This window comes from Aulonocara stuartgranti, assembly GCF_965226115.1.
Source record: "Aulonocara stuartgranti genome assembly, chromosome: 3".
Taxonomy (NCBI): domain Eukaryota; kingdom Metazoa; phylum Chordata; class Actinopteri; order Cichliformes; family Cichlidae; genus Aulonocara; species Aulonocara stuartgranti.
The window spans coordinates 32,173,484-32,186,225 of record NC_138941.1 but is presented as its reverse complement, the minus strand read 5'-3'; the positions used below and the strand labels follow the sequence as shown (position 1 = coordinate 32,186,225).

The 12,742-nt window shown below is 43.0% G+C and overlaps 1 protein-coding gene across 2 annotated transcripts in view; it reads right to left on the bottom strand.

The window, feature by feature from the left end:
- Positions 1-12,742, bottom strand: part of LOC309702946 (ADAMTS-like protein 1) — a 104,997-nt gene that overhangs the window by 58,257 nt on the left and 33,998 nt on the right. For both annotated transcript variants that reach the window (XM_082527596.1, XM_082527597.1), the window contains exon 2: positions 10,187-10,303. In XM_082527596.1, coding sequence (XP_082383722.1) covers positions 10,187-10,303 — 117 coding nt within the window. The remainder of the gene's footprint in view (positions 1-10,186; positions 10,304-12,742) is intronic.

Here is a 12,742-nt window from a genome sequence, read left to right as displayed (position 1 = left end):
GACTTACGGTACTTATGGTACTTACACCAGTTTGCAGTTATTGGTTCTCAGCATGAACCAGAGGGAGACCACCGAGTTTAGGACCAAACCCGATGTCCATTACGCTTTAAGTCATCCAGCCAAAGAAGTCAAGTTGAGAAGCATAAAATCTCTCATGAGTATGTAACTTGTGTAGAGACAAGCATCAGGGCTTTTTGCCCTGCAGAAAAACTGCATTTAAATTACATTTTGGAAACAAAGGCTTTGTTATTTAAAGCAACTTAACCATAAGGTGAAAGACGATACTACAAAAGCTGAAAAATGCCTGAGCAAATCCAGGCCACTTTTGTTAAAACTATTGCTGCACTCGATTGAGATTGACCTGGTGTAATTTAAGTTGTATTAAACAAGCTCACAAGGAAGATGGATCACACGATCATTTATAAATCACTATTAATATCACCTTAGGTGGTATGCGTAAGTATTTACAAATCTCAGCATGTTTTTTAAAAGAACAGACCCTCCTCTTTCTGTTAAATACTGTATTTAACTGATATTTTGTGCTGCAGAGAACATCACATCAGGAAGAAAGATCTCTATTATAAAGATTTCTGCTGAATTATACTAAATTTATTTAGTTTAGCATCTGGAAAAAAACACAAGAAAAAAAAAGGAAAATACTCCTGTTACCACTATTTTTAAAGAATTATATTACTCACTGAGGTTAAAGCTGGAAGCACTATTTCCCTAAAGAAAGCCGTAGCTACAGAGGGTAACATTTTGAACTGCATCTTTGCTGTTTAGCCCGCTGTGTGGTGGCTTCAGCTGTGGAAAATGTCTGAATAATAATCTGTGCCCTCGTCACACTGGTCACTTGGACACTCAGTTACGCGTGGCTGCTGGTAGTCACTGTGAAATTGCTCGAAAGCACAGAGACCAGTCTGTGATGCCCTGATTCACTGGTTCAACCCCAACAACATTGGGGATGTTTGATGATACGATGATGCACCAAAACCTCCTTGCGCATACAAGCAAATTCCCACCAGTGTCTGTAGTTTAGACTGGAAGACACTGATTTGTACACACACACTCACTAACTAACAACTAGCCGGTGGAGAAACATGAACCGTAAATAGAGAACATTTTTTTCACACGTACTACTGAAACCAACACGTCTCAGTCACATTTTAGGATATCATGTGAGCAGCTTTAAAAAACAGTGAAACAAAATATTTTTGCTATAATTTCGTATTCTGGAGGGAGTTTTATCTTAGTCTTAACTTGTGTTTCTTTTGGCTAAATTCAACTTTCTTACATAAAAGCAGAAAACACACTGAATGAGGGTGTATTTGAACATCACATCACACCAAAGGATTCTTATCCAACAGCTGCTACTTTATGACTCTGTGCAGTCTGTAACTACTTGACGATGGTAAATATCACAATCAAAGGTTGTTTGATCCAATTTGCAGACCTCTCTGCATTCTGTTATGACTATCCAACCTGTGAACTTTAAATCGCAGTTCCAGTAATCGACCCAGCTGTGCTGGCAGACCTGTGAGAACCAGAAGAGGACACGGCTGTCCGGAGAGGAAAATTGTGAGATATGTATGTTTGTTCTCCTGCTTTATTGTACATGTCCACCAACCAACACAAAGAGTAATTAGAGCCCACATTAAAGACGCAGATAGGCTTTGGGTTGCAGGTTTCCCACTTCTTAAGGTAAACTCTGCTACATAGGTGGCAGGGATCCTTCAGCAGCAAGTAATTACTGCTGTAACTCAGGTTAACACTATTGCTTACACTGTAGATTGGCTACATACTGCAGACTGACTGAGCCAAGTGGCCACTATAAGCAAGTCATACAGAAGCTTACTTTGGAGTGCTACTACACTTATTCCAGTTAGTAACTCCTATGTAGTAAGTCAGGAACCACAAGGTGAAAAACAACTTGTCCCAGAGACAGTTTTATTTAACAGCAGTAAGATTTAGGGTGAAGGATTCACATCCAGAAGAAGAACTACTGTGTCCTTACTTGGCTAAAACGCCCTAGATTTGAAAACTGTGGTAAAAATTTAAATGAGCTTATTACACTCCTATTTAAACAGAAAGAAACCACATTCATGGCAAGGGCTTTTAATAATCTTGCCCACACGCCCAAACACACATCCGAAGCCAGAAAATTAAAGGCCTAATCGTAACAATCACCTCCACTTGGAGACAATTAGCGCACGCGGTGCCAAAAACCCGAGTTAAGACATCCAAAAATTCCTGGATGAAACTCGCTGGCATCAACACGTCGCTATTGTATGAGTGTTTCTGTTTGTGTCTGTGCATGCCTGCGTAAATGCACAGCGAATGTGGAGAAGAATACAAACATCTGCAGAAGGGAGTGCAACCTGAAATGTAAACAATTAGAAATCAATCACTCGTCCAGAAAATCTGTGCGTGCCTTCACACGCCAACGAGGAGCAGATACTGGGCGAGGAGAGACGAGCGTGGGGGGTGGGGTGAAAGCTTAGTAGGAGAGGGAAGATTTGCCCATTAATCAAAGGCACAGTTCTGTGTGTTGGTGCTGAACGCTAAAAGGCGCCGAAATCACAAACACATGGATTCTTCATAACGCATATGCACATGTCAGCATGCGAGCTACGGGACTACGCGAGGGTACGCTGTGCGAGTGTCTCCCCAGATGGGAGTGTGCGTGCATCAGTAGCCAGCAACAGACACACCACTGGCTGCATGCACAACACCCACATTTGTTATGTGGGTGTTGTGGTGAGGTCTTGTCCCTGGTGGCATTACCTCAGCAGCACCACTCCAGTACCCACAGCGCACGGATGTGAGACCACATCAAGCGGGGGGGATGCATTCGCTGTGGCACGGTTCGGGCCAAGGATTTACTGAACACATATGCTGATGGAACAAACACAGGGGTGAGAGAAAGATCCCTCGTCCAAAGCCACGTGGCTTTACACCACATTCACCAGCACTCAGCACTTTCAAGCCTCCAAACAACCCTCGCAAGTGCCAAACACCAGTCAGCCAGCCAAAAGCGTACAAGTCCAGAAGACACATGGCTTGTAACTCGCTGCTTTCTTCTCAGCTTTTCTCTTGTTTTAAAGAAAATCAGCTCTTGAATTAAAGAAAAAAAAGGATTCCTCTGGTTTGTCACAAACAAATTTCAACAAAGTCGAGGTCTCTTTCAGACTCCCGGCTATGTGAAAACAAACATTTACATTTATGGCTAACTGGACTCACAACAGTAGTTATTTACTCACTGTTTGAAATCCAGGTTTTTCCAATCCAACTCGAGCATGGGCTGCTTCACATCGGGGCAGTGTTTTGATAAATAGTCAATCGCATGCAACGTGAACAGATCCAGAGGAGCTGATTTCTCTAACAACAAGTTTAATAATGAAGAAATGTGAGAGAATTATTTCACAACCGAGTGGTGAAACAAAGCGTGCTTTTCATTAGGGCATCATACAGACGAGGGGACTGTGTGAGAAAACCTTTTGCTGTCTACGTCTTCTGCTCTTTGGATTTGCTGCATGTAGTGAAACAACTCAGTTTACGTCAATAAAAAGAAGCAAATGTTAAAAATATCAGCGCAGTGTGTCCAAGTGTAAGATTCCTTCCACTTTTATTACCATCATACCAAAGGTTAAATGGGGTGGGGATGGTGGTGTCCTTGGAGATTTGTTGCTTGTTTGTACAAATTGAGAACATCCCGGCAGAGACTGAAAATTCTGCCGTTTTTCTGTGGAACTGAGTAGCTGACACACAGCATCCTCTTTATCCAGTGAGACCTCACTTGGGTGAAAAGGTGGAGGAAATTTCATTTTGGCAGTAACATACCTTTACAATGTGCATATTAAAATTGACAGGGACATAAACCGGTGAGTTTCTGGGCAGCGACTGGGCTCGCACAAACATTTAAGTGTTTAGAAAGTGTAATCACTAAGTGCAGTAAAGTGAAAAGTGAAAAGATAACTGCCAAAGCTATTACGTATTCTTGTGTGAGCCATAACTTAATGTTAGGAGCCTGATGTCAGAAGTAGCTATCAACTTATTAAACTCGCTTCCATCTTTAGTCTGACGTTGCTTCTGTCCTAACTGGATTAGGCAGGTTTTCCATAACCAGTTGGTAGAAAGCATCGCGTCCGCCTAACTCCATTTCAACATGCTGGTTGTTCTGGGGAGATGGCAAAGTGCGTTTTTCTCCATTTGGTGAACAGCAATGCCTTTTGAGCGCTGAAACACAAGCGACCACTGTCACTTCAACACATCCCTGTTGTGATGCTTGACAACACTTGACTTTGGCATTAACTCTGCCCATTGCGCTGACTTGCTTATCGTTAGTACACCAAACAGCACTTGCTGGACAGATCTTTATTTTGAACTGAGAAAAATCAGTCAAGTGCATGAACGTTAGTTTTATATTAATGAAGCTCATGATTAAGTTCAATAAGGAAGATCTAGGATCACTCATCTGAAGGCTTCGGTGTTTGGCTGCTAGTCTATCAATTTCAATACTGACATCATGACTTTAGTCCAGGGGTGGGGAACTGCAGGCCTCAAGGGCCGCTGTCCTGCAGGTTTTAGACATCACCCTGGGTCAACACACCAACATACCCGAATCAAATGATTATAGTTCATTGCCACACCTCTGGAGAAATTCAAGACATGTTGAGGACGTAATATAGCCATTTAAATTAGCAGTGTTGGATCAAGGACACATCTAAAAGCTGCAGGACACCGGCCCTTGAGGCCTGGCGTTCCCCCACCCCTCCTTCAGTCCAATCATCTTTTCCACCGCCTTATTTGAGCCAATCAGCCTCCACTCTCTGTGGTTTAAATCCCAGTGTCATTCTTCCATTCAGACTCTCATTCATGCCACCCACGTCCTTCGCATCTCCGCCTCACCCGAGTTATTCAGAGCTCCACCCAAGCCTCAGTCTTCCTCTTCACCACCAGCATCTACACTGCGGGGGTTCTCCCCTAAATCCTACCACCGCTGGGATTTCATTCTGCCATGATGGGTCATGGGAGTCTAATTGCCAAATGTATTAATTTAGATTTATCTAAAAGTGTTACCACTTTGGTAACACCAGGTAGTTTGTGTTTCCTCATGAGAAGTGAGGCAGGTGCTTATTACAAAGGCACACTAGAGAAGGTCATACTTTATTAAAATTACAATGTTAGTCACCTATTTTAAGATGATTTATAGTGATCTTTTCCATATGCGTGCTCAGGGTGCTTGCCCTGCCTGACAAAATATTGCATCATTCCAGCAGCACTTGAAACATGGTTCCATGCTCATGTGCAGGAGATATTACCTGGAGGCTTGGAAGGTTATGGGCATTGTTATATGCACTGGCTCAATTTAAGTAAATTTCATCACATCAAAAGCTCAGAAATTCCTGATCGCATTTAACTTGACAATGAAGTCAAAAAACCTTGAACGTAAACACCCTCTCTGTCAGCCAATTCTCGCATTAATGAAGACAAATGAAGTGTTTAATTGTGCAAGACGGTTGCCCTTTCCACCTGGCACAACATGCAAAACACAGCTGCCAAGTCAGCATGCAGCTGAGCAATGGGTTACTTTTTCTGTAAGCTGCTGCTGCCACAGCCACTGAGCGCTCTCCGTGCGTACCACCCAGACTGGCCCTTGGCCCTACAAGCCCAACCCCAATTACTGCAACCCCTGATACCCTGCCAAAAGGCGGAACCACTCCAGCTCCTGTTCACTCTGAAGCTTCTCAAAAAGTGGGGGGAAAAAACAACCCCGACAAATGCTGCCTGAGGTGCAATTGAGCATGTAAAGACATTAAGGCTTGAATTTCTTGGCGTGTGAAGAAGCGAGATAGACTGAGAGCAGACAGGAAGAGACATTTCACTTAAAATTTGATCAAAAGCAGCAATGGGTGCATCACAACCCACCAGAACCAGAAAAAAACACTTTACAAGGCAAACAAACAGTTTGTCACAACAACAAAAACAGAAGAAACTAAACGACTGCTTACTGGAAGTGTCCCACTAAGCCATCATTGATAACACCAGGGCAATGGGCTGGGTCAGTTGGACTGTGCTCTTCTTGCCATGACAATTCAAAATGTCTCATGTGGAAACGGTTAATCCAAGTACTTTGTATACTTTTTGTAAGGCACTTCTGCTCTTCTTCAGTATGAATTCTGTGTGCAGTGCACTTTAATTTCCTCTGGTATGGATATTTTTGGAAGGTATGGGTTCAAAATCTCATTTCTGTATGTAATTTGCCGGATCTCCCTGTGTCTGCCAGGGTGTTTTTTTCCAGGCACTCTTCATTCCAGAGTCCAAAGGCATTTAAGGTGAATCAGTGACTCTCAAGTGGCAGTGGATGTGAGCCAGACAAAGCACAGCGAATGAAGATCTGTGCGCAATTGCAGTGTGAAGCACCGAGTGGTGTCCTGACATGTTATCCACAATTACCTAGTTAGGAGCTAATATGATGTGTGCAGCATATTCAGCTTGTCCTTAAACTTTGAATTTGTCTGCCAATGTTAAAGAAGCAAAAGTGCTTTCATGCAGATAAACTCATAGCAAAGACACTCCTGCCAGCGAGAACTTCACTAACACACAAACAAAGTATGAGGTGACATTTGCACACAAACACACGCGCACACACTAACAGAGGGATCAGCTTTCAGTAATCTACTTTAAAGTTGCCTGCTGACAAGCTGATCGTATTTGGTGTCTAGACATAGCGGCTAAAGAGAAAACCGTGTGCTCTCTCTCGCTCTTTCCCTCCCGTCTGTTATTTTGACCAAAACAGCACAAAAACATATCAAATCCTGAATGCACTAAATGCTTTCAGATTGTGGCAGATCTGAACTGATGGCAGGTCAGTTTAGCTCTCGTGTGCACTTAGTCTTGCTAAAATAAGCATAGCTTATTGCATTAACCAAATGCTACTTCAAAGCATGCATGCAATGATCAGCATCAATAATGCTATTAGAGATGTGCATGCAACACATGCCATGTGCACTAACTAAGCCCCGTGATATCACGAACGCTCCAGAGAAGCATGACAACATTTCTGCATCATGGTCGCTTTGTAACTGGAATAATTTTTCATTTATCATTTATATTACATAAATATATATTTATTTCTATATAAAAACCTGCACGTTGCACCTTCACACCACAAATGTCTTAAAGTAGGTTTAAAAAGAACAAGGAAAACTAAATAAACACAATAATATTCCCTTAATAGTAAATAGTGTCCAATGAGTGAGCTGCTGTGTCAGAAGTTTGCACTCTCAATGTGTTTAAAGTGTGTATTTTTAATAATTTGGAAAGTGTGTTCGCTGATGATGGTTTTAGGAGGTGTTCCCGATGGTTTTGCATTTTCCTTGCATATGGCCAGACAACCTATCGATGACATTGTGAAGGTAGATGACTGAATGTTTCAAAATTCGATATGTTAAAATGATTTGCAGTTAAACAGGATTTACGTTATTTATTTGTGTTTTATTCTTTTGTATAAATGAGGTAAAAATGATACGTTTTCATCGTTTTGAAGGATTTTAGTGAGCCGCAGTTCTTTAAACCTCAGCAGATCAAAGGAGCACGCAGGGAAAATAAAAATATTCGTGGCCAAACAAAGAGCAGGACTAGCCAGTGCTAGATTTATGAGCAGATTTTCTGTTTATCTTCACATTCTCACTCATTCAGTCTCATTACAAGGAAAAAAACTTTCTCAGACTAAGCCGCCAACATTTCAGCCACCAGACCCCCTGCACACTTTGAATCAGGAACTTCTCAATCCCATAAATTTACTTAATATATGTTTATGAATGCTGACAGTGCTACAGTAAGCGCATGCCATCATATAATGAATATGGGTTAATTAACAAAGGTATGTTAGACCTCAGCTGTACGAGACAGCTCTATTCCATTGAAGTAGATCGCGCTGAGGCTGCCAGGAAAAACACTTTCCTTTGGAGAGAACAATTCATCTGCGGTTCTCTTGGGGGATGGGGTAAAGGGTGCTGGGGAGGTCAGTCATATTGCCCACCGACCAACCCTGGCATATAGTCGTGAAAGTTAAACGAGAGAGAAAGGGAATATACTTTAGAGGGGATCTGCCTCCTGGGTCACTTGCTAATTAAGCTGCATTTATCTTGGCGTTGAGTCAACCTTAATATTGAACCTAGATCCAACACAGAACAGCGCCACAAGCACACAGAGACTGAAAACAGCTGAGTGCTGAAAGGAATCGCAAGTATGGCTCCTGGGAGTCTGTGAGCTCCTCATCTGAAGACACATTAGCATCATAAATTTAGCAAAACGCAGCATTTGTAACGTCAGTTTAAGAAATCCTCTATTTCTGTTCTGCTATTCAGTTAAGTAAGTAGAAAAAAAATTTGTAGATTTTATACATGCAGGTTAACTGCTGGTAATGTCTGCTTTGGCCTTGAATGTTCTCTAAAAGTCATTCTAGATCATGACAATTTCGTTCTACTGGTCTGTCATCAGATTTTACAGATTACAGCTTTCTATCATTTCATCTAAAATAAAGAGGCAGAAGTGCTTTTCCCACAGAGTTAAGTCATTCTATCTATTTACAGTAAATGTGGGGCTATCACAACCAAAGCACCTGTGTGCTGAATGTAACAAAAGTCATTCTAATGAAGCCTATAAAGAGCAGCTGAGGCTGGGATGGCATGACTACAGTATGTCAGAGTGGTTACATAAATACTCTCTGTATGATGTTTGGCTTGAAAATCATTTAAAAAGCGGTTCGTGCAAATTCAAACATTTGCTCGAGGTCAGTGCGTCATAAATCACACTGCTGTTTGGGTTCAGCATGAAATCCAAACGCTGTAAAGATGGCGTTTGTGGTTTCTAACTGTAAACATGTATAACAGCATCTGAATTCTTGACTCCTTATAGTTTCTTTTTCCCGTTAAATATTTCTCCGGCATATAAAAGTTAAATCATTTAAGGGCAGGCGGTATCTAGAGTTCACATGAACATTACAAAGAAGGCGTGGTCAGAACCCTCCCAAAACTCAAAATGACCTTTGCCCTTTGCAGATCTGTAAGACTATCCAGCACATGCAAGTTGTCAAATAAGTCCTCACGATCCTGCTTGAAAGCACGATGGCGAGTTCAAGCAGATATTTTATTTCAAAAGAAATGTCACTGTTTGATTAGTGGTGAGCATCTGTTGAAGGCTGGTGAATATTCAATACGTTGAGGTCAGATGGTTATTTGCCGAGGCGTGGAAACACGTGTCTGAAGGACTTTCTGCAGAGGTCACAGAGGCACGTAAACCAGAAAAATGCGAGTGAAGTCACGTCAACGACAAAACGTGCTCACAGAAAACACAAAAGCGCAACGTAAAAACTCACCTTGAGCTAACTCTTGGCGCTAACGTAATATAGTTAAAAAGCCTTCAATCACTTTTAAAAGATTGCTCTGTTATCACACCAGGACTAATCCCATCACTGAGGATGAGGATACACATCAATGCCTGCAACAACATCAGTTTGACACCTTCATACCTCCCTCCCCGACCGCTTAGATAAAACATCTGGGAGAGAGATCAGCTGACAAAAACTGCCACAGGCAGGAATCATGTGTCATCAAAGGTGATGGCAGAGCGCGAGGAATGCGATGGGGCACCCCACCCCCGAACACGCAACAAATGTTAGTGCGTTTGCGTGTGCTGCCCTGTTTTGCATCAAGCTGGGTCAGCCTGCAGTCAGATTACACCTCCTCTCCCAAGGTCCCACAATCATCATTCACTTGCATTCATTACTGAGGTGTAACATAGATGATTTTTCACTCCTCTGCTGCGAAGTGTTATGTAAACACACTGCGATAGATTTATTGGCTGTTTTAGTTTTATCTGACATCTCGATTTATTTAAATGTGAGTTCTAAGGGAAGGAGAATTGGATATTTGAAGTTTATGTTTGAAATTAAAAAGCAGGAATGTGGGAATTCGGTAATAACCAGCTAGAACCCCCTTAAGGTCATCTGGAAGAGGCTGCCTTGGTTATTCCCTGGGTCCCCAGACATGGGGAAGCTGCTTTTACCTTTTATGCTGTGCTCCTGCTTTGTGTGGCACATTGTGTTTTCACCTGCAATAAAACGTGCTATACATATTAAGTTTTTGCTAACAGAGATGAACGGCGATGCTTTTAAACTTACCGGGTCTTCTGGTTTTTGGCCGCCATCATGCAGAGGCTCTTCAGCAAGGTGATCTCGCCGAATCAGCGTGAATTCCCTGATGAACACTGCATCTCCATTGTTGGCCCACACGGCAATCTGAAAAAACAAAGCCACAGTAGCAAAAGTCCTTTGAGTTAAAACACCAACAGCACTGGTGAGACAATTTATGGATTCAAGAATGCTTTAAATGAAATTCTCGTCACATCAGCAGATGCCCCAGCTCCACCTTACGGTGTGGGAACAAGAACAGCTGCGTCCCAAAGTGTCAACAGTCATAGCTATTTGTAATGGTAGCTGACGGTTGCGCAACTTTTACATAATCGTACACAGTTCACACTGCAATTACACATGATTGCAGAGGTGTGAAGACAGGGCAGGGTGTTAATGGAAGCCTTTTGAGAGCGTGTTTGCAGTGATGTGATGCAGCTGAAGGAGGCAGTTGCAGGTTATTATCAAGCTGTGCAACAAGTTGTTGCAACGATATGTTGTCCCTCTGGAACAATGATGAGATTTTTTTTTTAATTAAGCAAAACTGTTGCTCTTGCTGGGCCTCCTGAGGTCTGTTTTTTCTTTTCTTTTTGGTTTCTTCTCTCAACCACACATCCCTCCTAATGATGGGAATCATTACAGGCTCTGGAGGAATTCACAGCACAGGAGATCTGATATCACAAGATGTAGTAACCCACATCTTCAGTCAGGAGAGACTGGTGGGGGTGAAGGGTATGTTGGATAGGGCCCATTAGCAGCACAGCAGGGCCCGCATTCTGAAAGACGTGCAGATTCACTGAACGGGGGCCTTCAGCTGCTATCCTTGGGTCATAAACAGCCCTGTAATAACCCGGGTCGAGTGCCTGCCTCCCGGGCCTGTGCTAAGGCAGCACGATGCAGGGCTGTGCATGTGGGTTTGGGGCACTTGAGGCTCAATGTAGGGGGTTGTAGAAATTTTTTGCTGAGGCGAAAAAAGCGCTGCTAAGCAACTGCAGCAAAACTTACGCTGGCTCTGTGTGGGAAAGAGCCGCAGAATGTGCTCTCAAATAAGACAAATCAAATCTGGTGTAAAGCCCCACACTCAGCACCGCTTAGCTGCAGTCACTTAGACTGTGGGGGGCTTCTGTAACAACTCATAAGTCACAGCGTGGCCAAAAGCCTCCTTGGATGACAGAGACCATAATACACAGGCTTGCTTTTGTTGGTTATGGAGCTGAAGATGTGGCAGCTGTTGGGCCAAGTGTAACACTTCGGTTTATACGTGTCTGAAGATGAACAAAAATAAACATTTTACTTTAGACTGTTTATAATTATTCCAAAGTGGTTGCATGTGGGAGTCTGCAAATCCAGAAGGAGACAAATGAGTGTGAAGACTCACTTGTTAGAAAGTGGTAAAACATGCTGCTGGAAATTTCCAACCGTGCCTCAACAGTTCGAATATCTAAGATCTGTTATGTCTACGCAAGTGAATTCAGCACATTTTAACATCCACCCATTCGTTTTCTTCCACTTATCCAGTTCAGGGTCATAGGGGCTAGAGCCCAGCTGTCATAGGGTGACTGGCAGCGTGCACCCTGGACAGTTTGCTCATCTGACATTTGAAACCAAATAACTGATATGGAAACCTCCAAAACAGTCTATTTCTGAGCATATTGCGCAGGATCTCTAGTCATATGACTAATGTTGTGTCCTTTCTGCTACTGATGCTGAAAAGTAAATGTTGAAGAACCACGCACTATACCGGAGGCTGAGCAAATACCCAGTAAGTCAAGCGTGCAAACATTAAGAAGCTCTGCTGATGTGTGTGTCAGCTAACACGCTCCACAACTTGACTGCAAATGAAGGCCGTGCAGACAATGCAACAAATGTTCCTTCTTAAAACAGACCCCAAACCACAGAAATTACCTTATTGCTATTTTGTAAAACCAGTAAATAACTGACACTGCCTCTGGATTGGCAGACTGGAGCAATGGTTCCCATCTTTAAGAAGGGGGACCAGAGGATGTGCTCCAACCTACAGGGGGACAACTCTCCTTAGCCTTCCTGATCTATGCCAGATATATGCCAGGGTACTAGAGAGGAGAGTTTGTCAACCCTTGGATGCAGGAAGAACAATGCTGATCAAGAAAAACTGGACTCGCTTAAAATTGGGCATGCATGCAGCAGAAATGAGCTTTTGCCAAAGGGTGACTGGGTTCTCCCTTAGAGATAGGGTGAGGAGTTATTCTAGAGGGACTCGGAGCCACTGCTCCTCCACATTGAAAGGAGCCAGTTGAAGTGGTTTGGGCATCTGACAAGGATGCCTCCTGGGCGTCTGCTAGTTGGAGTGTTCAAAGTATGTTTGACTGGGAAAAGGCCCTGGGGCAGACCCAGGACACACTGGAGAGATTGCATCTCTTGGCTAGCCTGGAAAGGAGGAAAGGAGGAGGTAAATAGGGAGAGGGAGGTCTGTGCTGCTTAGGCTGCTGTCCCTGTGATCTCTTTGGATAAGAGGAAGAAAATGGACAGATGGATGGTCCCAATTGGGAAATAACAGATGATGAAGCA